The sequence below is a fragment of the Chelonia mydas genome, chromosome 2 (assembly GCF_015237465.2).
Source record: "Chelonia mydas isolate rCheMyd1 chromosome 2, rCheMyd1.pri.v2, whole genome shotgun sequence".
Lineage (NCBI taxonomy): Eukaryota > Metazoa > Chordata > Testudines > Cheloniidae > Chelonia > Chelonia mydas.
The window spans coordinates 132838184-132864115 of record NC_057850.1 but is presented as its reverse complement, the minus strand read 5'-3'; the positions used below and the strand labels follow the sequence as shown (position 1 = coordinate 132864115).

At 42.8% G+C, this 25932-nt stretch overlaps 1 protein-coding gene across 4 annotated transcripts in view; it reads left to right on the top strand.

Annotated features, from left to right (window-relative positions):
* OTULIN (OTU deubiquitinase with linear linkage specificity) overlaps positions 1 to 25932 on the top strand; it is a 51032-nt gene that overhangs the window by 8114 nt on the left and 16986 nt on the right. Inside the window, exons 2-5 of one of the 4 annotated variants that reach the window (XM_027827388.3) lie at positions 1297 to 1527; positions 13470 to 13805; positions 23363 to 23439; positions 24402 to 24496. In XM_027827388.3, coding sequence (XP_027683189.2) covers positions 1297 to 1527; positions 13470 to 13805; positions 23363 to 23439; positions 24402 to 24496 — 739 coding nt within the window. Of the gene's footprint in view, positions 1 to 1296; positions 1528 to 11328; positions 11679 to 13469; positions 13806 to 23362; positions 23440 to 24401; positions 24497 to 25932 lie in introns of those variants that run through there. The other 3 variants (XM_007065025.4, XM_027827389.3, XM_043540245.1) reach the window with 3 other exon arrangements.

Below are 25932 nucleotides of genomic sequence, written 5' to 3'. Positions count from 1 at the left end.
AACGAATAGAGATTCCACTAGGAACAAGAGAGAATGATGGAAACAAATGATTATAATACAAAACAAAATCATAAAACACGAACTAGGGCCTACTCTTTAAAAGTTTCCTTTTCTATCTAATAAAGTAGATTTCAGTCTGTTGCAGAGATGGCTGGCTTCCCAGGAACCAGGATCCAAACTTTCATGAAAGTTGCTTAACAAAATGAATGGATACTGTGCTTAATTATCTATGAGATGACAACTCCAAATGTGGAATTATATTTCCATACATTTAGTTTTAAACGATTTTATTCTTTCCTTTTTTATTTGTTCTGCATGGTTTTTTTAGGAGTGTTTTTTGCATTTATTCATTCCACTTTAAGGGTAAATGAAACAGTATATTTGGTTTATTATTCAGTTATTGCAGACATGGTGAATTTGTACAAGAATAGTGCTATCTTAAATATCTGTTCTAATAGTGTTCTGTGACCAGTAATAAACACCGAATTGCCAAATGGCGATTGTTCAGATCTTTGGTGTGCTAGTTAATGAGATAACTAGCAAGTGAAAAAGATTACCGCACACATTGTGTATAGGGTTGCCAACTCTGACTGAAGCTATTTCAGGAGCTTTTTTTCCCCCCAACATGACATAATGTCATTTTCTTAAAATATCCTATTAAAAACTCCTGGATTGCTTTCAGTAGTCACCAGGAGATTGATGCCAATTCCAGGAGACTCCCAGCCAATCCTGGAGGGTTGGCAACCCTAATTGTATATGTGGCATGTTCACAACAGTAGTGTATGGCAGTCTAATCAATGCAACCACTAACAGCATTAGATTGACTTACATTTCAGAATTTGTGAAGGAAGAACCTGAGATAATTAAACACAAGTCAGTGCCTTGTGTAGGCCTGGGTGTCATGTGGGGATAATTCCATAAAGAATGAGCAAAAAATTTGCAGATACAATCTTTCGTGGTAACCAGGTCTCAATATAGTAGATTCTGTCAGTGACAATATAGCAATATATTACTAGTGTAAAAAAAAAAAAAGTATATTCTTCTCTTTTACAAGTAAGAAGAATTACCTAGCTTGCATCATCCTGCAGATTTTAAAGCCCTACTTATTAATGAGATACTCAATATTACATTTGGACAGCTGTCAACAACTTAGCCTGTACTCCTACATGTGTGTTACTGTTAAAATGCTGGTAATAGAATTGCAATAAAGACTACGTCTTAAGAAAATAATTAAAATCTTAGAAGATGTTGACTTCGATAATTCTAATGGCATTGAAATATAAATGTTATTTATAGAAACATGGGAAACACTTGGCGAAGTTGGGATGGCTGCCAGAGAAAGAGTAACCCAGAAATAGCGAATGGTGAACAGAAACCCATGTTAAAACAGAGGACTAGGTCAAACAGTTGTTCAAACCAAGAAGTTCCACAGGAGAGCAATCTACAATCATGCAAAGGGGAAGCAAACAGAGATTTAATCCAGGAAAAGCAAGATGGTAACATTTCTGAAGACTCTGACAAATTAAGGTAACGTTTTGGGTTTTATTTTATATGTTTCTGATGGCATTGCCTTCTGTTTGAATGTCTCAGTATATTCAAAGCATTTTTAAAAATGAATATTAAAAAATAACCCAGCACCCTGTATTTGTCTAAACAGATAAGCACATTACTATTTTACAGAGGATAGTGCCATCCCAGATCACTTTGACTTCAGATATCCTTATACAAGTGTCCTCCTCTTTAAAAATTGTGAGCTACATATGTGCTAAATGCTACTGTGTGCTAGATGTATACCCATTCTCTAGTTATTGAAGTTCTTTTCTCTTTTTCTATATGAGAACATTTTCAAACTATTGTATAAGTATTTACTCCTCTTTTTATTCTCACCTATATTATCTAGAAAAATTGTATCCCTTTGAGGGAAAAAGATACTGCATGAAGACAAAAGTCTTTATTCCTTTCTACCATCAGTTTTCAACTTTGTGGGTGCTTGTGAATTTGATGCTTGTGAAAGGAAAAGGATTTAAAATAGATCTGTACATAGAACTCATATAGCCGGAACAATGGCTGTGCAAATGTAGATTTACCAGTGTTGCCCCCACCATAGGTGTTGGAACTAGGGATGTTAGGAGTGCTGCTGGATAATAATAATGGATATAACCCATTATATCCAGGGTTTACAGTTTGGTTCAATGGCTCTCAGCACCCACACTATAAAAATTGCTTCAGCACCCCTGCTACACACTTCAATCCTAGTGAACTAAGTGATCCAGCTCTAGTACTGAGAATAATGCACTATCTGACCCTTTGATTCTTGGCCTCTCATCTTAAATTGCCAATGGGGATCCTAATTGTGATAGTTTTTATGATGCAAGCACCAGTTCATTAGGAACTAGACTAAGTCCATTAACTCACTTTATATAGGACACAGAGTAGCTATCAGGTTTTGGTCACTACAAAGGTTGGCTGCGTTTGAACTGGGGATCTATAAATGAAAGGTTTCATATCCCATGGCAAATCTGATCAAAATGGTGGGTTTTTTTAGTTTTTCTCTCAAAACTTACATTTCTCACTTTTTGTCTATTCACACTGATGTCCTCATAATTTTTCTTCTCTATGTAACAGTGTAGGCCTTGACTGTATTCAAAAAATTTTTGAGCATAATCCTGACTTGTATTTGTAGTTCCAAAAAGTATTTATTTTATTAGTCTTTTTTTTCTATTTATGACCTTCGTTCATGTGTCTTTTGTTTGTAATGTTATGAGTGTGGTCATTAGTGTTTTCGCTTTTATATTATACAGTCCTTGTGCAGTGTTCTCATTGTCTTAGCAGAAGAAACTCTTGGAGTACTATACTTACGAATGGATAGCTCATCTCAAAACATTTGAAACAATTTGCTCTAAAGTGAAAACGTTACTTAGTTTTGTGTTTTTTCCTTTTCCTCCTCTGATTATTTTCTCCCTATATTTTAGTGTTTATTACCCCTAGATTTCTTCAGCATGTTTTTGCCCAGATTAATTCTACATTGCTGTAGAAAAGAGTATTGGACTGTACATAGGCATTAACTCCTTTCAGGGTTCTCAGGACAAATTTTTTGGTGGCCTCAGAGTGCGGCCATCAACTCTTGCTGGTGGCTGCTCTCACACTTTTTCCTAAAATACTTAATTAGCTTTAGGAAAACCAAATCATTGTAACTTACTTATTGCGAGCTAGTAAGTCTGTTGTGAAAAGTGATATTAACAAACATACAAGTATCACTTCACAGCAGATTTACTCAGCCCTGGCAAGCCTGGGTTCAAATTAAGCCCTGGATGGAGGGTCATGGAAGGCAGTGGGGGCCAGAGGAGATCGGAGCGGGGGGTAGGCAATGGGGGGGCTGGAGCCTGAAGCCCTGCGGCCAGAGCAGGGATCACAAACTCAAATCACCATGAGGGCCACGTGAGGACTAATACATTGGCCCGAGGGCCGCATTACTGACACCTTTTCATATAAAGATACAAAAGCCCCCCGCCCCCACTCCACCCCTTCCATGAGGCCCCACCCCTGCCTCTTCCCACCCCTTCCCTAAAGTCCCCACCCCAACTCCGCCCCCTCCCTACCCCATTCCAACCCCTTCCCCAAATCCCCACCCCTGCCCTGCCTCCTCCCTCCTGGAAAGCGTTAAGCGCTGCCAAACAGCTGTTTGGTGGTGGAAAGCGCCTGGAGGTGGGCAGAGGAGCGGGGATGCGGCACACTGGGGGCGCAAGGGGGGTCGGGGAGCTGGGCGGGCCGCAGCAAATAACTCTGTGGGCTGCATGCGGCCCACATGTTTGAGACCCGTGGGCCAGAGCCTGGGGCCTGCCTCTGCGCAGTCAGAACCCAGGGCTGGAGCCCAAAGCCCTGTGGCCAGAGCCTGCCACCCCACCATGCCTGGGGTGAAGCCGAAAGCCTGAGCCCCACTGCCCCTGAGCCGGTAGGGAACTCACAGGCTGCCTGCTCCTACAGCAGTGTGCCCCAGGTGACTCCAGAAGAGAGCAGGGCCCAACCCGTGCTGTTGGCTCCAGCAACCAACACCAAGGCGATGCATCCAGGAGCACTGGGGAGGAGGAGGGGGTGCTACTTTGCCCTCTTCCCCCACCCTTTCATCACTGCCCAGGAGAATGTGGCTGCAAGAAAAGCCGCTGGTGGACGCATTTGAGAAACACTGTTTTAGACTATTGAAAGTCACTGGTGATATCACTGAAAAAGTGATTTCCTTAACATTTCACTTTCCAGTAAAGGCTGATTTTTTTTCTACGTAACCTCCATGTGAATATAGTTTGGACATTACTATAGCAATTTCTTATGGAAATAATAGCATGGGTTTTCTATAATCTTTTCAGAGTATTAGTTATTTCAATTTATCTTCTTTCAGTCATAGATGTCAAAGGAATTACTATCACTAATTTTTTTCAACCTATATAGGCTTTTCATAATTTCCTCTTATTATATCGAGTTGCTTCCTCTGCTTTTATCTTAAATTTAATTTCTCTTTCCTTTTCAGGCACACCCCATTCAAATACCTGCTAACTATTCATGTCTCCCAATGATAAATGATATGTACATGATATTTCACTCTTTTTTTCATGTCTCCGATAAATTCTTGTTAATTTGGACTGCTTCTGTAGTCCCTTTCCATTTCTGTGTATCTTCCTCAGAAATTGCCTAAAACTGAACATGTGCACTGCGCAGTGGAGAGGGGCAGTTCCTTTGTCATGCCATTCTGCCTTTATGTACTGCAGCCCAGGCTTGCATTTGCATAGCACTACAAGTGTTCATCTGCCTCCCTACCCCCTGCTGCATCCCAGGTCTGGCTTGGATTGTTTCTCCCCAGACATATCAGGCTCTGTGTTACCCAGACAGGCTCTCATTCTAGTCCCTTCTCATTTTCCTTTATTCAGAGCACTCTTGTTTTCTCCTTCCCCTGCGCTCTGCACTCCTGGGGGAATTCTGCGCCATTGCGCAATGCAAAATTTTGCAGAAATTAACATGCACTCAGAATTTCATTCCCCCCACAGAAACGGGCTGCAGTGCTGCTGGCTGCCACTAGAGGCTGCTGGACCCAGCAAAGCCCAGCTCACACATAGAAGACAAGGCCGGGGAGAGGGAGGGAGCTAGAGGGTTCCTGGCAGCTGCAGTTCCCAGCACTCCCTGATGGAAGGAGATGGCAGCGCGCAGGAAACTCCATGCAAGCCTGGGACCAAGCATCAGGCTGTTTCTCCCTCTGGATCTCTGGGGGGAGGGGGTTCAGGTATCTGAGCAGGGTGCCCCCATAACTGGTCTCTGGGGGAGAGGAGGTTTGGGTGTGTTGGCTTGGGGGGGAACCCTGGCTGGGCTCTGGGGGTGGAGGGCTTGTGGGTGTCTGGCCCCCCTACTGGGCTCAGGGGGCGGGGGAGTTGTGGACATCTGGCCCCCTAGCTGGGCTCTGGAGTGGAGCAGAGAAACAGGAACTGGGCTGTCATAGGGGTTTCTTTAACACTCTATTCCTGGGGGAATTTTTGGGTGTGTCTGTATTGTTACAGACATACTTGCTGACAGGTATTTTGAAATAAATTGCCAAAATAATTGAAACTGGTGTGATTATGTAGTGTTATTTTGACAAATAAAATGTGAAGAATTTTAAAACATTGTGTGCAGAATTTTTAATTTTTTGGCGCAGAATTCCCCCAGGAGTAACTCTGTTTGCCTGTGTGCATGTGTGACAGGTGTGTGAGTGACTCAACATGGCTTCCCCTTCTTCTGCGTACCCTGAGCCCATGGGAAGCTGCATATGGCACCCCACTGCCTCCATCCCTGCCCAAGCTTCTATATCCCACCTACCTGCTCCCTCCTGACTTCTTTATTGCCCGCAAGTCCTATCTCTTTCTTCACTACCCACTTGTGAAATTGGTATGGCCCAACTCCTTCTGGGCTGCCTAGCAGCATCTTAGCAGGGCTGATGATATCACTGGAGTGGGCGGGGAGGAGGAGGAAATGGCCATTGTCAGCATGCATGTGCTGAAGGCAGGGCATGGGAGTGAGCTAAGGCGTTCTGCACATTTGCTATAGGAGAAGTGGAGGAAGGGAAAAGAGATTTTTCATGCATGCATCAACAGCTGAGCATGATAGAAGAAGAGGCTTACTGTACACTTGTGGTTCAGGAGTGAGATAATGTGCATCTTCTGCAATCACTTTCTTTGATGTTGGGGTTGCTTCTGAAGTTGCACGTCTGATGCAGGGACACTGTAGATCACAGGCAAGGGGTGATGTTGGTGTATTGTTTTCAAACTGCTCCCAGCACAATTTGCACCAGATAGCAGTTACTGATCTCTAGGTACTGGTTTTTGCCGCCCTGTCATAATTTGTAGTCTGGCTAACAATATAAGAACGGTCGTGCTGGGTCAGACCAATGGTCCATCTAGCCCAGTATCCTGTCTTCTGACAATGGCCAATGCCAGATGCTTCAGAGGGAACGAACAGGCAATCATGGAGTGATCCACCCCTTGTCCACTCCCAGCTTCTGGCAAACAGAGGTTAGAGACACAAGGATGGGGGCACTGCAGGCACAAATTGCTACCATTGTGAAATCTCTATTTTAAATTTAGACACAAATAAAGAAAGGTATTTTTGCAGTTTGGAAATGCATTCTACAGAGCTAAACCTCAGGACTATTATATATAAAACCCTGAATGGAGATGATATTCTTTATTAGTGTCTTTCCTGTACAGATTAGTCCAAACAATTTATATATTAAACAAACACTTAACAGACACAAAACATTGAAAACAGCATAACACATTGTAAACAGTATTTGGAATACTATGTATACTTTTTAAACACAAGCTATTAGGCAGAAAAATTACCTTTGTTCCTTATACAGACTTCCCCCTTTCTCACTGTTACACATATTGAACAACTAGTTTTCAACATAAAATTTGCAGTTCTGCACACATGAGCACACTTCCCTCTGATCTTATTTCAGAGATATTGTCTCAGGCCTTTTCCTCACTGCTAAAACTGAACTGCCTTGACCTCACTGTGTTTTTACCTCAGAATAGCTTACGTACCTTAGTTACTTTGAGGTAGAAAAAAAATCACCCTTTTTAGCAGTGAGGAAAGGGCATAAGGGCTAGATTCATACCGGGACTTAGGCATTGTGATGCTGAGCATCACAACACCTAATTTTTAAGTGTCTAGCTAGAAAATCACAGGAACAACACTGCCATTCACAAAAGCTGAGTTAGGTGCCTGTGCTCCCTATATAATGAATGGGGACAAATTGTCTTCTAAAAACGTTATTCACAAAAGCCAGCTCACTAGCTGGATTCCCCCAATGTAGCCAATGGGAGATGCCAGTGAGAGGCACGTGTCCCAAGCCTTGCCCCTCTCACAGAAGTTGGGACTGCAAGGAGGCACCTATCCATGCGAGCTATCTGCAACTGGGAACCACTCTCCTGGACTCAGGCGTCTTAGGCGCTAAGCTGTTTTGTGTCAGAATGAGCTAGGCAGGTGCCTAATTCCACACAAAGCAGCTGGAGGAGGTGCTGGTGGTAGTGCCTACCTTGTAAGTTTTAGCCCAGTGGTTGGAGAACTCACCTGAGATGTGGGAGACCACTGTTCAAATCCTCTCTCTCCCTCTGCCAAGGAGGGAGTTGCACTTGGAGTCTCCCACATCCAGGTGAGTGCTCTAATCGCTATGCTAAAAGTTATAAGGTGAACAGTGGCACAACCACCCCACCTCCTTCTCTGGCCAGGTTTTGAATGAAACCCCATCTAGTAGGCAGCCCCTGAGCACTCCTACCAGATTGGGCCTAACCCACAAAATAGGCATTTGCCAGCCTATCTGCCCTGATTGGTGAGTTGCTCTGGGGATTTGGTGGGAGATAGGCATCTGGATGCCTAGAATAAGGCCCGCCCCAAGGCCCTGCTCCCACTTTCTGTTCTTCCCCCATGGCTCTGCCCATGCTGCTCTTCCCGACCTCGCTCCACTTCCCCCCCCCGAAGTGTGCGAGAGCTCAGGGCTTGCCCAGGACTTGGGGAGGCTGGGGTCATCTGGCGGGCCAGTGCTCAGGTCAGCTCAGGCTGGCCAGCAGGCTGTGGCTCAGGCCAGCTTGGGCCAGCCAGCAGCCCGGAGTGGCTGTGGCGGGCAGGCCAGGGCCTGTTCGGGCCAGGCGGTGGCCCATAGCTCAAGGCAGCTGTGGCAGGCGGGCCAGGGCTCTGGCCTTGTCAAGGTTCCTTCCCCACTCTGAACTCTAGGGTACAGATGTGGGGACCTGCATGAAAACCCCCTACGCTTATTTTTACCAGCTTAGGTTAAAACTTCCCCAAGGTACAAACTATTTTACCTTTTGCCCTTGGACTTTATTGCTGCCACCACCAAGTGCCTAACAAATATATAAGAGGGAAAGAGCCCACTTGGAAACGTCTTTCCCCGCAAATCCTCCCCAAACCCTACACCCCCTTTCCTGGGGAAGGCTTGATAAAAATCCTCACCAATTTGCATAGGTGAACACAGACCCAAACCCTTGGATCTTAAGAACAATGAAGAAGCAATCAGGTTCTTAAAAGAAGAATTTTAATTGAAGAAAAAGTAAAAAGAATCACCTCTGTAAAATCAGGATGGTAAAAACCTTACAGGGTAATTAGATGCAAAACAGAGAATCCCTCTAGGCAAAACCTTAAGTTACAAAAAGACACAAAAACAGGAATATACATTCCATTCTGCACAGCTTATTTTATCAGCCATTTAAACAAACAGACTCTAACGCATATCTAGCTAGATTACTTACTAAGTTCTAAGACTCCATTCCTTTTTTGTCCCCCCCCGCTTTGAAAGTATCTTGTCTCCTCATTGGTCATTTTTGGTCAGGTGCCAGTGAGTTCATCCTAGCTTCTTAACCCTTTACAGGTGAAAGGTTTTTTCCTCTGGCCAAGAGGGATTTTAAAGGTGTTTACCCTTCCCTTTATATTTATGACAGGCCTGCTTGGGCATTAACTTCACAGCTTTAGCGTGTCTATGTAGATGAGCCTTTAGTAAGTAAAGGGAAGGGAATAAGGGAAATTGAGGGGGGGAAATGCACGTGCATGTGCGCACACACACACACACTGCAGACATTCAGATGCAAATACTTTTGATTATGTTCTCCCCACAATCAGTGTCAGAGTTGTCAAGCCACGAACAATAATGGTGCATTAAACACCTCTGAGTCAGCATAGTGTGTCTCCTCACTGCTAAGAAAATGTTTTTACTGTGGGGTAACGAACATGCATTAGCTTTCCCACTGTAAAAACATAGTGGAGATAAGGCACGATAGTTTCACGAAAAAGCAGACTAAGTTAGGTCAGCACTGTGTCCCCTGCCAAACCAATGCTAATGAGTTCCTGATGCTGCCCCCTGACCCACCTGTACAGTCAGTCCACCCTGGCCCTCTCCTCCCCCCTGGCCGCACAGCAGGGAGTGCGGCCTAACTCTGCCCACGTGAGGGCACTGGGCGGCTTCAGTGTGTGTTACTGAGCACGCTCTGTATCAGCAAAGCTGTGGATTGTGATGTCACATGGGCAGTCAGAGTTGTTGCCAAAAAGCTTTGGAAGCCGTATAAGAACAAAAGGGGGGAGGGACGTCACGCGCAATGCGTTTGCACTGGATGAGGGAGCGCTGCAGTTTAACCCCTCGGCTGCTGGCTCTCTTCTTTGTCCGCCTTGTGCCATGGCTGCCGCATGGGTTGGCCGGTCTGAGCTGGGAGCACCCCTGGCTGCAGAGGTCCGAGTGTGTCGTGGGGCTGTCATGGCAACTGGTAACAGGTCGCTGTTGTAGCATGAGGACTACAGGCCTGACATCAAGACCCCCCCGCCCCCCCCCCCCCGTCTGCTGACGTGAGGCAGGGGGCTGAGGAAACGGATGAGGGTAGGCCCTGTGTTGAGGGAGCTCCCCCACTGTCCCCAGCCTGGGCTGGTCTGATCAGGTCACTGTGTGATGGTGAATGTAGCTGAGCCGGTTCCACGGCCCTAGCGGAGGCAAAGCCCCTCTGGGCCTGGCTGGCACCAGGGCTGTTCACCTGCCACTGCTGCTCTCTGGGCCGGAATGGTAGAGGAGTGGGACTTGCAATAGCTTACTCGTCTGTGAGCTTGGCAGATAATAGCCATGGTCTTTTTAAAGCACTGTTGTTTCTTGTTGTTTTCACACTTGCAGGAAATTGTGTATGCATGTGAGGCAATAATTATTTAGTGACCAACTCTGAGCAGTTCTCAAGCAGTGTTTTTCTTACATTGCATAGCTGTACATTTTGATTATTATTGCTGGAAATGTTTTTCTGTTGGTCTGTGCATGTACGGTGAAATCGGCGTTGACTCAAGTTTACTGATAAAAATCCTTCGAGGTTTAACGATCAACACTAATGTTCCTGTTTCGGTAACTCTTTACGTGTTGCAGAGCTCTCTGACATGCAAGCTCAAATCAGTCACCTGTGGAAATGAGCAGGGGAGTGTTTCTTGCCAAGTCTCAAAAAAAATAAAAATGGCTCTGCCTTTCAAAACAAGCCCAACCCATTTCAGAGGGAGGGAAGGGGGGATATTTATACAAATTCCATAATTTTTTTAGTAATGTAAACACGCACACATGTATTATTTTAGTAAGTGTAATGTGTAACAATGTTGTATGCAGCAAAACTAGAGCTAGAAATAATAAAGGGGTAGAGGACTGGGACTTGCATACAGATCTGTTCCGCCCCCCCCCCCCCCCCCCCCGACCCTGCAAGGAGCTCAGGGTAGAGGAGTGGGACTTCCAATCCAGCATCTATCCCCCCTCCTCTACTCCAAGCTCCTTGCAGGGTGGGTGTGGGAGGAGTGGGACTTGCAATGCAGCATCCACCCTGCAAGCCCAGTGGGCTTCCTGTGCACCTTTTCCGGGCTGTAACATCCCACTCGGGGGGGTGGGGCTATGGCTCCCCTTAGCCAGCCGGGTTTCACCACCTCCCCCCATACTTACTTGGGCTGGGACTGCACCCCTCAGTGCCTCCACTCACTCCTGCTCCTCCCAGTCACAGACTGCCTGGGGAACAGCTGCACCAGCTGTTTTGGGTGACTGCAGCTTGACGTTCAGACTTCAGAGCCCCTCCCCCCCGCCCCCCCCCCAACAGCTAGGGGATGCAAATGCTGAGCTTGTTATATGCACCCTGCAGGTTCCGAGGCGGTATGTGCTACTCAGCTTCCCGGGTTCACCAGTCATCGCCCTGGAGTCCAAGGGAGGCGACTGGTGAACCCGGGAAGCTGAGTAACACATACAGCCTCCGCGGCCGCCCCGGAACCTGCATGGGGCAGAATAAGAAGCAAACACTTCCGGCGGAAGCCCACTCCCAGCCCAAAATAAAGCAGCGGGAGCTCCAGTCCTAACCCCCCCAGACGCCCAACTTTGTGAAATTTAGAGCAACTTTCAACAAGCAGGCGCCCCGGGCTGCTTCTCGGCAAGGAGCAGCTCCGCGCGGGGGGGAGGCAGGCGAGTGAGCAGGAGCTGGCAGCTGCTGCTGGAGCCGGCGCGGTGGCTGCATGAGGATCCGCACAGCCTCGCGGAGAAGAGGCCCGTGCTTAGAGGCCACCTTGCCGTGAGCCCGGCGTGACTTCGGCTTCCCAGGCAGCACCAAGAGATCCAGGCTGAGTAACGACGCGCGCGGCGGGCTCCCAGCACGGTGGGTCCCGCCCGAGCTGCGCCGTGTCAAGCCAGGGCGGGCGGTTTCTGAAAACCCTTTCTGGGTTTTGTGCCTATATTTAAAGTCACACGGGAAGGATATTAGCTGAGACTGTTTCATTTATTGGGTGTTCTTTGGCATCTGTCTACTCCTTTTCTATGTCAGGATTGATTATTCTGTAAATAAATACTAGGTTTGAACGGATACAGTGCATGGAATTGGGTGATTTAAAAGGTGTAACGTTGTGCATTAACCTTGTTGGAAAGCTTTAGAAATTATATAAAGGTTCTGTTCTACTGGAAGCAGATTTAGAGTATCAATCAACTAGAATATTGCATTTAGGTTTTTTCGTATAATTATAAATCTTGGCCTTTAACATTTTCAGGTAGGTTGCAAACATCAATTAATCCTCCACACCCATTTTAGTTGCTTAATCTTAGTTTAATAATTGAAGTCATGTGATTTAGCCAGTCTACCTTTTTGTTCCCTTATTAAGAGTCAACTAATAGGAGCAGAGCGTCCTACCCATGGGTAAGTGTCTGAAGGGAAAAAATGAAAACAGGAGAAGGATGTTTTAAGGATATCAAAGAAGTAAAAAACTTCTTCTTCTTTTTTTTTTAATGGAGACAAACTTAAAACGTGTCTGTACGTATTTTACCTGCTGCTATTACAAGATGTAAGTGATGCTGAAGATTACCATAACTGAAATAGTAAAGTGGATACAGACATTTTTCCATCTGGTATAGTTTGTATATAGTCAATTTCACTGTTGCTCTATATTCAGTTTGTCCTATTTGTGGTCTTCAAATAACATTAGAGAGAGAGAAAAACATTTTTTACAGATTGGGAGACCAAAAAATTGACAGTGGAGTCCAGGGAAAATCTGGTATCTGAAACTTTTAATTACATTTTTTAAGCTGATCAGATTTCACAGTGTTCTTTTATGTAGAGCCAAAAATGTAAATGGCACTTCAGTAGTTGTTGTTATCCATTCCCGCAAAGAGTTCACAATCTAAAGGTATGGAGAGGTAAAATACTTAGAATATTGAAACCTTAGAATAAAATGGTGTCTGTTTATCAGGTTTAGTAGAATATGTAGATTTTCAGAAATGCCCTGCAGGAGTTGGACTCAGGATTCATTAATTTGAGAGATTGCCAAATGGTAGGAGTGATAAAAGCAAAAGATAAAGGGAACAATAGGTACAATGTATAAAGCAGGGAGAAGTGTAGCAGGATATAAGGGCAGGATATAAGGAAAGAGATACAGTTCATGTGTGTTTATTGTAAATACACTTTACAATAGTAGAAATGATTTCTGGGTTTTTTTATTTCCGATACATATACATTTTTCTCTGCTATCTATAGAAGTCCCTTCTCTGGAGTAACTTAAAACTGGAATGGATAAAGCAATCAAATAGTGATTCTTATACTTGTGCATGACTATTGGTTAATCCCAATGGCCTTTTAGGGGATACTTCGTATTTGAAAGGGCAGGTGTTTGAGAGAGCAACTTTAGCTTGAGCAGTAGTCTGTAGAATGAAAAAGCTTGAGAACTACCATGTTAGAAAATAGACACTGTAGCTAAGAATCCTGCGTTGGCTAGATGATCAAATACATCTTCATATCCAAATTTTCTGATAAACTGTTTCAGCTTTGTATGCTGAAAACATGATCCATTAATCTTACACTGAGAACAGCCAGGAGATATTTTGTGTCAAAATATTGTACCTTTGGCAAAAATATACTCCTTCATCCTCATGAATGTACCTTACATATTTATGTATTTCAAAGCCAGGGTATGTTTCAGCGAAAGACAAGCAAGTCCACTGGCCCTTCGGCTAGTGCAGAAGAAACACAGAAGAAAGACACTGCAATGATAAATTTGACTAGACATGAAAAGGAAAAATATATTCCCGGTGATGAACCTTCTTCAGCAAGTACAGCTGGTGACCAGAAAGAGAAACCTGCGTTAGAAACCAAAAAAGAACATGCTCATTCAGGACATGGAAAAGCTGCTCAGGCACATGACCTGAAGGCATCCCTGACCAGCCACGATTCCCATAAAAACTGTGAAGTAAAGCTGTCGGTGTCAAGTAGCTCTTCAGCAAAGGAGTCATCTGTAGACAAGTGAGTTTTTATCGAAACTTTTCTGTAAAATCAGGTACTTTAATTTCTGTTTGTAATATTAATGTAAGTAAAATAGGCATAAATTCCAAAGAAATTAGTAGTTGCATGTAGGTAATTAGTGTTGCTGCATGACACTTAGCTTGAATCTTTCACTTCCTGTGTTGAAGGGATTTGGCTGCATCTCAGTAACCTGTGGGTAGATGGATCTCTTGGTACTCCATAGCAGTCCCCTTTGGCAAGTCTAGAAGACGTGCTGATGAGCTTTGAAGATCTTTAGGCTGGATACAGGGCCTTGAGAATTGTAGGAATACAAGGTGGTACTGTAAGTCAAGGGACCAATTTTATAAACACTTACTTCTAGGGGCATGGCTAACTACTGGGAATAGGAATATATTTTATTATCTTAAGATTCTTAGCATCTGCTTCGAAAGAATGCTGTGTGCTCTGATATTTTGAACTCTGTGGAAGTTCTGTCTGCAAGGACCACAAGAGTAGATGTGTTTAAACATCATCTGCAATCTTTAAAAAGACAAATTAAGAAAAAATAGGGAGGTGGGCAGATGGCGGGACGGGAACTAGCCTATCACTTTGTGAGCACCCTCTGCTGTATCTTCAGGATTAGTTTAACTAAATAGTTTTATTCCCAGAACTTTTCCAACCCTGTGTATTTCTAGAGTTTTGATCTGTTGACCCTGACTTTTTAAAGAAAGGTTTTACTTAAATATAGAGCCGTGGTTCCCAAACTTGTTCTGCCGCTTGGGCGGGGAAAGCCCCTGGCGGACTGGGCCGGTTTGTTTACCTGCCGCATCCGCAAGCTCGGCCGATCGCGGCTCCCAGTGGCCGCGGTTTGCTGCTCCAGGCTAATGGGAGCCGCTGGAAGCGGCGGAACAAGTTTGGGAACCACTGATATAGAGGAATGCTGGTATGTGAAGAACGCACATTTTGCTTCCCTCAACAAAGGCAAAACTGTAAGGCCCGGTGTACACTAGCAAATTAGGTTGGCATAAGATAAAATCCACACCCCTGGTTGGTGTAGTTGAGCCAACCTGAGTCCTTGCATTGACACTGTTAGATCTGTTAGACCTTGCTACGGCCTCTCAGGGAGGTGGATTACCTACACCAGTGGGCGAATCCCTCCTGTTGGCATAGGTAGTGTCTACACTGAAGTGCAGCAGGGGCATAGCTGCAGCAACGTAGCTGTGCTGCTCTGGCATTTTGAGTGTAGACAAGCCCTTACTGAAGCGAGAGCAGGATCAGAAATAATCTCAACTCTCTCTCTTATTTATATATATCTATATATAATCTACCTCTCCCTCATGTATGTATGTGTATAAATAATGTGTGTCAGGCCCAAATCTGTGATCTCTTACTTGCGTGAGAAGTAAGATTAAGTTGGGGACTACTTGTCTGAGTGAGGATTTGCTGCAAAGGCTCCATAAAGAGAAACGGGTGTCCTCAAAGGGGGAGGGCTGTGGGAATCTTTAGGGAAATTAACCTATTCACGTTTGAAATGGGTATTATAAACAGTGGAAAGTGAAAAGAAAATAAATAAATGTGGCTGCTCCTTTTCCTTAGTGTAGATTGATAAAATGGTAGAGCAAGGAAGTGCTTTATCCTCATTATTCTGTGACCCATGCCTTATTTACTAAACACCCATCCAATGTGAACAGTGAGTACAAAATTATTCATTTCCTCATGGTTTTTTCTAAGGTACTCATCAAAAAGCGTTACTTTTAATTTTAGTTGAGAAAAGTGAATAAGTATGACCATGGGCTTGAAAATGCTACTTATTTCATGTTTTCACAAACTTGCCATTTAAGTAAGTAATCCCCTTAAACAAGTATTCCAATTTTGTGTATTTGAAACTTCCAGCACATAAATAGATTTTCTGTTTTCTCATAGATAGATCTCATAGACTTCATGAAGTCTATTTTTTTCATTTATTTTAATTTTTGAAATTAGCTGTTGCTGTGTAATAAAGGCTTTTGTGCTTCCATATAATTTATGCAGTTGAGTATCTGGACTTATCAGTATTATGAATAATACATCTAATCATCACCATCATTAAAAAGGATTTACATAATCCTCCCTTAATAAGATCTCATTTTAAAAAAGTAAAATGAAAATGGTAATTAACTGTAGTAAAAATGCAATAAAACAGGAGCTTCCCCCCCACCCCCCTGACGCTTCATACAGTATTTTGAATCCTCTGGTCTCAGTCCTGGTAATGTTTCTTTGTGTAGTAGTCCTGTTGAAGTAAATGGAGACTAGTCATATTAATAATTGTTAGCAGAATTGGGCCATTGTTCCTCCCTACCTCCCTCCGTTGGAGGGTTTGGTTGGTTTTTTTTGTTCATTTTTTTTCTTTCTCTGGTCGCACTGAAAATTCTTGGTCTGCCCTAGTTCATGGTGGTCTCATACTTACCATTTCTCCTCTTTGCACTTCTGTTATTTCATCTATTAAGATTCCTAAAAATAACCCCAGATATATGTATCCTTGGGTGTACAACATGCAGCTCTTTCTCCCCCTTTTAAAGTTCTTGGATACCATCTTTCTTCCTGACTGTTTTTACAATAGAACAAAATCTGCTTCATGAAAGTGTTATTATTTAAGAATTACTATTAATGTTTGTTTGAATTTAAAGTAGAAGCTTTACTTACAGCCTGTTAGGGGTTCTTGTTCTATTCAGGTCATCTTCCTTTATGCCCATTGTATTCTCAAGTTTTCTAATGGCACCTGTTTTGAGAAGAAATTTCTGTCTCTTCCTTTGACCCAGATACACACAGAAATTGCAGTGGGTGCAACCTTTTTTGTGTACACTCAACTTGAGAGTGTTTTTCACTCAAAATTTTAAAGCAAGTGCTGCTCACACCAATTTTGCTGACACCCTGCAAGCGGAAAGTGGGGCAATATCCTAAAAGAATTGGATATTATCTTGCCCTGAAATCAATGAACTATTGCAAACAAAAAACGTTCCTGGAAAAAACAACATTATTTAGACTAAGTCGAACACTGGAAACTTAGAAGTGTCAGAAGTTAGGTTGCTCATTTAACTTCAATTCACCTTCCTTGTTCTTTTGTATACAGGCAGTTCATTAAATCTTGTGTTCCAGTGCATTTTTTTTCCATAGGACCCTCTGCTTCATTCAGTGCACAGATTGGATAGTGATAAGAGAATGAGGTAGCTGTCCAATATTTTTATTCTTATAACTGTTAGTGATCCCATATCTATTTACTGAACACCATCCAAAGTCTGCTGCGAATACAGAGTTATTCATTTCCTCCTGGTCTTTGGTAGGGCACTCATTCCCATAATACCAGAGTATGTCACAAACATTAATGAATTGATCTCCACTGAGAGGTCAGAGCATTATCACCATTTTGCTGATGGAAACACTGAGAGAGATTTGCCTGAGGCTACACAATGAATGAGTTGCAGAACCAGGATAAGTACTCGGGACTTCTCACCAATAGGAGTTGTGGGGAAAAACCAACTTGAGAGAGCAGGACAAATTTGAGTGCGACTGTGTGACAAGGTTGGTTGTAATGGTAGGGGACAGAGCTCAGCAGCCCTGAGGCTTGCTTCTGGTTTATGTCTCATGTTCCTAAAAGCTCATGCTTCAGGGTTTCAGCTGGCCACCAGCAGGGGTCAGGAAGGGATCCTCCCCCTCACCCCACAATGTATTGTGGTGGGTGGGTGGGTGGCTCTTTTTTTTTTTTTTTTTTTTTTTTTGTCCTTTTGAAGGATAAAAGATGGCCACAGCTGGAGAAATGGGACACAGGGTGGGGTGGACCAATGCTTTGAGGTGGCACTGAGCATTCTCTCTGGCTAGTTCTTGCTCACATGCTCAGGATCCGATTGTCATATGTGGAATCGGGATGGAATTTTCCCCTATGTCAGATTGGGAAAACCTAAAGGGGGCAGGGGTGTTTCACCTTCTCCTGCAGCATGTAGGTGCCGTCACCTGCCAAGATCATCTAGGTATATTTCACTTAATCATTTCCCTGCCCTTGTGGGGTGCTTAGGTCTATGGTGCACCTCGGTCCCTCCTGTTCTTTGCCCGTGGCGCACAATAGTCTCGTCTCCTGAGAGTGTAATACTTTGGGCTAATTTCAGTTAATGTGTGGATGGATGCAGGGTGAAGTCGGTGTCCTGTGATGTACAGGAGGCAGATGATCCATTGGTTTCTTCTGGCCTTAAACTCTGTTCATTTTTCCAGACCACACTGCCTTACTGACAGAGATGCTAAACATCTGCAGCTCCCATTTACTTCATCTGCAGTTGTTTTTGACTGCTTAGCACTCCTGCAAATCAGGTCCTGGATGATTAAAGTTGGGCACCTGGGAAATTTTGGAACGCGCAATTACCTGGAAACACTTTGGTTTAAGTGACTTGCTCAGCATCACATAGAAACTCTGATGGAAGCAGGGATACAAACGAGTTCTGTGTGGTGTTCATCGGACTTAACCATAGGACTATCCTTTTTCTTCCTTCAGTCCACTATCTCATTCACTACACGCCTCCGAGCTTCTGCAACAGATGAGGCAGAGAACTTACAATCTCATTCGCCACGTAACCCTGAGTTCCATTCATCCTGTGCACTGAATTGAAAAAATAGCATGTGATCATGTAACTAAGGAGTTATCCTAATGTATACGCACAGGAAAGCGGAATTAAGGTTGCGTAGCAATTGAAAGGTTGGAAATGGCAGAGGTGCTTCATGACTTTCTTGTTTCAGTTTTCACCAAGAAGGTTGGTGGTGATTGGACGTCTCACATAGTGAATGCCAGTGAAAATGAGGTAGGATCAGAAGAGGCTAAAATAGGGAAAGAACAAGTTAAAAATTACTTGGACAAATTAGATGTTTTCAAGTCACCAGGGCCTGATGAAATACTCAAGGAGCTGACTAAGGAGATATCTGAGCCACTAACAATTATCTTTGAGAAGTCATGGAAGAGGGGAGAGATTCCAGAAGACTGAAAAAGGGCAAATATAGTGCCCATCTATAAAAAGGGAAATAAGGACAACCCAGGGAATTACAGACCAGTCAGCTTAACTTCTTTCCGGGTACAGATAATTAAGCAATCAGTTTGCAAACATCTAGAAGATAATAAGGTGATAAGTAACAGTCAGCATGGCTTTGTCAAAAACAAATCGTGTCAAACCAACCGGATTGCTTTCTTTGACAGGGTAGCAAGCCTTGTGTGTAGGGGGGAAGCGTTAGATGTGGTATATCTCGACTTCAGTAAAGTTTTTAATACTGTCTCACATGACCTTCTCATCAATAAACTAGGGAAATCCCACCTAGATGGAGCTACTATAAGGTGGGTGCAAAACTGGTCGGAAAATCATTCTCGGAGCGTAGTTATCAGTGGTTTACAGTCATGCTGCAAGGGCATAATGAGTGGGGTCCCACAGGGATCGGCTCTGGGTCTGGTTCTGTTCAATATCTTCATCAGTGATTTAAATAATAGCATACAGAGTACACTTATAAAGTTTGCGGACGGCACCAAGCTGGGAGGGGTTGCAAGTGCTTTAGAGGATAGGATTAAAATTCAAAATGATCTGGACAAACTGGAGAAATGGTGTTAAGTAAATGGGATGAAATTCAATAAGGACAAATGCAAAGTACTCGACTTAGGAAGGAGCAATCAGCTGCACACATACAAAATGGGAAATGATTGCCTTGGAAGGAGTACTGTGGAAAGGGATCTGGGGGTCATAGTGGACTACAAGCTAAATATGAGTCAAAGGTGTAATGCTGTTGCAAAAAAGGTGAACATCATTCTGGGATGTATTAGAAGGAGTGTTGTAAGAAATAATTCTTCTGCTCTACTTTGCTCTGATTAGGCCTCAACTGGAGTATCGTGTCCAGTTCTAGGCACCACATTTCAGGAAGGCTATTGACAAACTGGAGAGAGCTCAGAGAAGAGCAACAGAAATGACTTAAGGTCTAGAAAACATGACCTAAGAGGGAAGATTTGAAAGAATTGGGTTTGTTTAGTCTGGAAAAGAGAAGACTGAGAGGGGACATAACAGTTTTCAAGTATGTAAAAGGTTCTTAAAAGGAAGAGGAAGAAAAATTGTTTTTTTAACCTCTGAGGATAGGACAAGAAGCAATGGGCTTAAATTGCAGCAAGGGAGGTTTAGGTTGGACATTAGGAAAAACTTCCTAACTGTCAGTGTGGTTAAGCACTGGAATAAATTGTCTAGGGAGGTTGTGGAATCTCTATCATGGGAGATTTTTAAGAGCTGGTTAGACAAGCACCTGTCAAAAATGGTCTCGATCAGGGGTGGGCAAACTTTTTGGCCCGAGGGCCACATCGGGGTGTGAAACTGTATGGAGGGCTGGGTAGGGAAGGCTTTGTCCCCTCCCGTCTCCTGACTGCCCCCTCCTGAGACCCCCCCACCCCAAACTGAGCCCCTCCCCTGGGATTCCACCCCCTATCCAACCCCCTCTGCTCCCTGTACCCTGACTGCCCTGACCTATCCACACCCCCGCCCCCTGACAGGCCCCCCAGGACTCCCATGCCCTATCCGACGCCCCTGTTCCCTGACCGCCCCAGAACCTCCGCCCCATCCAACCGTTCCCTGTCCCCTGACTGCCCCCCAGGACCCGCTACCTAACCTTGTCACCGCTGTGTCTGCGTGCCACCCCCTTACCATGCTGCTCAGAGCGGCAATAGCTCGCAGCTGCACTGCCCCCACGGTGGCATAGCAGCATGGGAGGGGGAACAATGGGGAAGGGGCCGGGGGCAAGCCTCTCCGGCCGGGAGTTCAGGGGCCAGGCAGGATGTTCCTGTGGGCTGGATGTGGTCCGTGGGCTGTAGTTTGCCCACCTCTGGTCTAGATAATTAGTCCTGCCATGAGTGCAGGGGACTGGACTAAATGATCTCTCAAGGTCTCTTCCAGTTCTACGAGTCTATGAAATGTCAGAATTTCAAGTGGTCAACTTCGCATCCTAAATAGCCGCCTTTTAGTATAGTTTTCTTACATGTAATTTACTAGATTTTTTTTTAAACAAAAAAGGTTTAAAAAAAAAAAAAAAAAAAGTATTATGTTCAATGGTAACATACCTTCCTCCCAAAAGGAAAACGGTGACTCAAAGTTTATATGTCAGCCAAACTGAACAGAAATGAACAGAATTTTCAAGGACAAAGAAATGGCACTTATCTGGCCTCAGTTTTCTCCTTGGGGCAGACTTGTGGTGAGGGGGAGTGGGAACTTGCAAGTATCTCTCTTATAATGGAAAGAGTTTGGTAACCGACATATATAGGTCAATATCAGCCTTCCCTATAATAGAGTATGTTTCCAAAGAGAACTTTACAGAAAATGTGTTCGAGCTTTGCTGTCATCACCTAAGATCAAAAGGTGCTGTGAAACTTTAATATGTCTACTTACAGATGTTTGATGAAATACTATTTAAAGCCATTATGCCTGTTAACTGTGGATTACTCTCGTGGAATTCATAAGGCTGTCTGACCACCTTTGAGCAAGTATACTGAAAAAAGGAGCCTGTCTATGATATCTCTGTTAGAAATGTTTCATCATATCTTGGCACGTACAGAAATCTATTTTTCAGGTTCCTAAATTGCAGCTGGTGGAGAGTGTACTCCCAAATATATAATCTTTAATGAGGATCTATTTTATGTCATTAACAGCTTTTCCCCTTTTAAGACAACTCAGTCTTATCAAGATTTGTCACAGAGGAACAATTCTGTCTGTTTATAATCTATTTATGCTATTGCTTGAATCTTCAGGAAGGAGACTTATGACTCTGAGTATAAATAGTTAAATAAGACTATTTAAAAGCATTTAATATTGAGATAATGTTGTGATGCTAACCATTTGGTGTCTTCCAAGGTTGTCTGAGCCTCCTTGAAGAATCTTGGTTGAGTCCTTCTTTATACGTAGTACAGATAATCAGTTCTGTCACAGATAAAATTCATAAACACAGATGTGTCCACTTGGAAACGAAATTGTATTTAGCTATGCAGGCTTCCAGTCATTCAGTTTTAAGCCTTAGTAAAGTCTAAATTGAAACTGTTGTAGGTCTTCTGCTCTATAGATGAAAGTTTGCTAGCCTCAACTATGTTTGGCCACAGCTGTGTCTAACTTTTTTTTTCCGACTAGTGGAGAGCAAGGTTTTTCTGAAAACAAAGCTTATAATTATGCAACAGGCTGTTTATAGCGTTACTGTTTTCAGACGAAAAGATTCCTCCCCACAATAATCATGGAAACTGTCCTAAAACCGTGATCTTTTAAGCACAGTTGTGGTTAGCATGTTCAGACTGGTGTGGAGAGGACTAATGAGTTAGGCCATGAAGGTATTTCTGCAAATAATTTCAGAAATTGTAGTTAGTTTTTATAAGATAAGTGGGCATAGACTTGAATAAAAGAAATCAAGAGCTATAAATAACCATGTTATTAAGGCTGTAAATAACATATCCATATTCTTAAAACTTTAACAGAACATATCCAGTTACCACCTGACCACACCAATCCATTTGTTTACCTTTTCTCTCTACCCTTCAGCTGTCTTGTCTTCAGGGTGTAAGCTCTTTGGGGCAGGACACTACTTTTGTTTCTGTTTGAACAACACCAAGCATATTGTAGGCACTGTACTGGATGCTAATTAATAATACGTAGAAGCATAGACTAGAATAATTGCTAGTAGAGACTAATACATAGCAGTCTTGTAAAATTTTTTTCTTCCTCATGGAAAGCAGGGGGGAGGGAGGGAGTGTTAAGATTTTGAAGTGTGAGTAAAAGTATTTTTTTCCGTTCTAGTAAAGAGCAAATGAGTAGATAACATGCTTGATGGTAAATATTCATGAAGTTTTGTAAGGCTGAGATTGTGTTACCATCAGATTACTATGTAATTATATGCTGAATGCCTGGCAGAATCAGGGTTAGAGGAATATGCAATACATCAGTATTTAAGACATGCTTTTGTCTTTCAAGTTCATGACATCCAAATCAATCATGGATTACTGGCTCCTACTCAGTATGACACCTTAGCATGCTTTTTACTGCCGTTCAATCCCAGTTAGAGCCTATGCATAGGGTTACGGTAAGTATTGTATTTTTAATTTATATATTTTTACAGTACTTGTGTATCACACATGATAAATAACAGTAATTAAGGCCTTTTAAACATAGCTAGAGTTGGCCAATATTGTAAAAATAATTACAAAATAAAAAGGGGACTTATTTTACCATTCTGTGCTGTCTCCAGTGGGATTCACATCACCAGCAGAGCACATGTTAGGGCAGGAGGCAGTAATCTATTACTGGCATGGATGTCCTGGAACTGAGAATATGATCTAACTCTCTCTTTTTGGGGGCGGGGGGAAAGCGGAAGCATTCACCACATAATTAAGATTTTATTTCCTTTAAAAATGCATAATAAATGTAGATAATCTTAAAACGTTGAATTTTCTAGTAATATTTTTGAGAATGATTTAAAGTACTACATCGAGTGGTAAATGGAGTAAATGTCAATGCCAACAAGATCTATGGTGTTACATGAAGTGTGTATCAATGTTGTTTCAGTGAGGAGGACATGTACCGTGATGCAGAAGAAATAGAGAGAGAAAAAGTATTACCTGTTTGTGAGACAGGCTCCTCAGGTACATTTGAACTTTAGTATATGGCATTACACACATACAGTAGAATAGCTTATTGTTATGACACTTCTAGCTTTGTTGCCCTCATCTGCAAAGATCTTGTGCTCAACTGTATCTGTGTGTAAATGTGATGGCGGTTACTGCTCACAGTTGAACACAATGCACATTTTCATCCAGTGAAAACTATGTAATATAAAATCACTTTGGCTACGATCGGACTTTTACAGTCTACCTGTAATTTTTCTCTCTTTTGCTCTCAAAATTTCCTCACACCCAATTGAAAGAGTTGATGATGGATGACCATTGTGTGTTGTGCTTGAAAAATTTATCAAACACTACTAGCTAATAGGCAATATGAAAGTTCCCCCGGCTGGAATCTGTGGCCTGTGTTCTTCACTGCTAGCACACCACTACCAACTACTTGGAATGGAAGTTTGTGGGATTTCCAGGAAGGGTTGTGTTCCTCAGCCCTCCCTGGGGAAATAAACTTCTCCTTCCATACTTGGCTAGTAAGTGTTTGATAAATGTGGGTGGGGTTCTTGCACCTCTGTCTCTTTACTTTTTGAGGGGAGGGAGGGAAGCTCTCCTTTCATTCTGTCTGGCTGCTGAGGGATGGAGAGAGTTTACTGGTCTCCCCTTTCCTTCTCACGCTTTTTTTTTTTTTTTTCCCCCCCCTTCCTAGGGGCGGGGAGGAGAAGGGGGAGTTGCTGGGGTCTCTTCCTTGCTGGATCACACCATAATTTTTGCTTGCTCACAGCTTTCCTGAGCATTTTTTTTTCTGATACTAACAGAAGATACTATTTTTTTATCATTGGCTATGAGCTGTGCTACACCAGTTTCTCTTTGATTAGCACTGGTTTTATTTTTGTTTGTATTGATGAATAAAGTACAACCACTTCATTGTGTAGCTCTGTTTTTTACTTCTCCTTAATTTAATGTATATTATATGTGATCAATCTTGGCAGAAAATAAACTCAGTGTTGCACCTGAAATGGACATCATAGAGTACTGCCAAAAAGAATGGAGAGGCAATACAGCGGTGGCAAAACGTATGAAAAAGGTATGACCCCGCCCTCTCCCCCTCCCCTCCCCCCCCGAAGGTTTTTTGTAACTTTTTGCTAAAATAGGCCCATATCGTGGAAACACTTACTCCAGTGCATGACTCTTTTATGTTGATTTGGCTTACAAGTATGAACTATGTGCTGTTCACAATAGTTTGTTTAATTATTAAATTTCTTTACCTGGTGAGGGTGGTGACAGAGTTTTGAGAGACTTCGTTTATTAAGGTTTTATTTCTACAAAGGCACTTTGATAGATACCCTCTGTCATGAAGATGTTTGTGGTACCAGGTCATTGAGATGATTCCTTCCCACCAATTTTAAACCCTCTATCTGCGTATAACAAATGGCTGCCAACACTTTCTTTGCAGTTTGAAAGCAACTGTGGCTGGGTGGATGACCAGAAATGATAACTTTGAAAAAGAAAAGTTTGAGACTTTAACCTGAGCCTTTAATTCTCTTGAAAAACTGCTGTTTTTTTTTTTTTTTTTATTTTTATTTTCAGGTAGATCTAGAATGGGAGAATTTAAAAATCATAATTTTTTCTGATTTTTTTTTTTAACTAACTAGTTCTTGGAATATCTGTTTTGATTGCTAAATAGTTTGCAAAATCATTAACAGAATACACAAGGAGATTTATAAAATACAGTTTTTTCCCTTTAAATGAGAGAGACTTTTTACTTAAGTTCAAAGATAAATGTCCTCTCTGAGAGCTGATGAGAGAAATAAAGGCCAAACTTTGCTTTAGCTGTAAATGCCATTGACTATAGTACAGAGAATACAGAATCTAGACTTAGGGTCCTCTTACATAAGCAAAGGAGGAACTGATCTTCAGCTTAGTCTTAGTTCTTTGGCCTTGCTTTCTCAATATGAACAAATAACATATGTCTTTTAGATGGGGAGAAATTTACCAGAACACTTCAAATGCACACACTTCCTTGCTGGAGGGAGAATAAAAGAGAATGAACCACACGTGACAAATGTTGGTCATGTTGCTTAATGAACTGCTGAAAGATGCTCAGATGATGGAGCTGAGAATAGAATAAGAACTTAGAGAATAGAGCGCTTTTGTTTTAAATTTGATTTATTTTTAAAATCTTAAATTTAAATGTTCTGTTTGTTTGGAGTCCTAAGCAGTTTCTACTGTTTTTAAAATAACTTTTAAAAGCCTTTTTATTGACCATGAGTACTTATTATTACTTTGCAGTGGGCTTTAAGTGTCATTAGGCCAGATTCTATTCTTGCAACTTGCTGCAAGATATGAGAGCAGAATTTGACCCTTTGAATGAAGTGTGTAGTGTTGCTGGGCTTCAGTTCAGGCCTGACCAAGAAAACAGAAAATGAGGGCAGAATTGATTGTAAAGTATCTTCCCTTGTTCTGCTGGTGAGTGCATTGGTAGTGTGCACTGCAACAGAGTGACTGGCAGTACTCATAGAA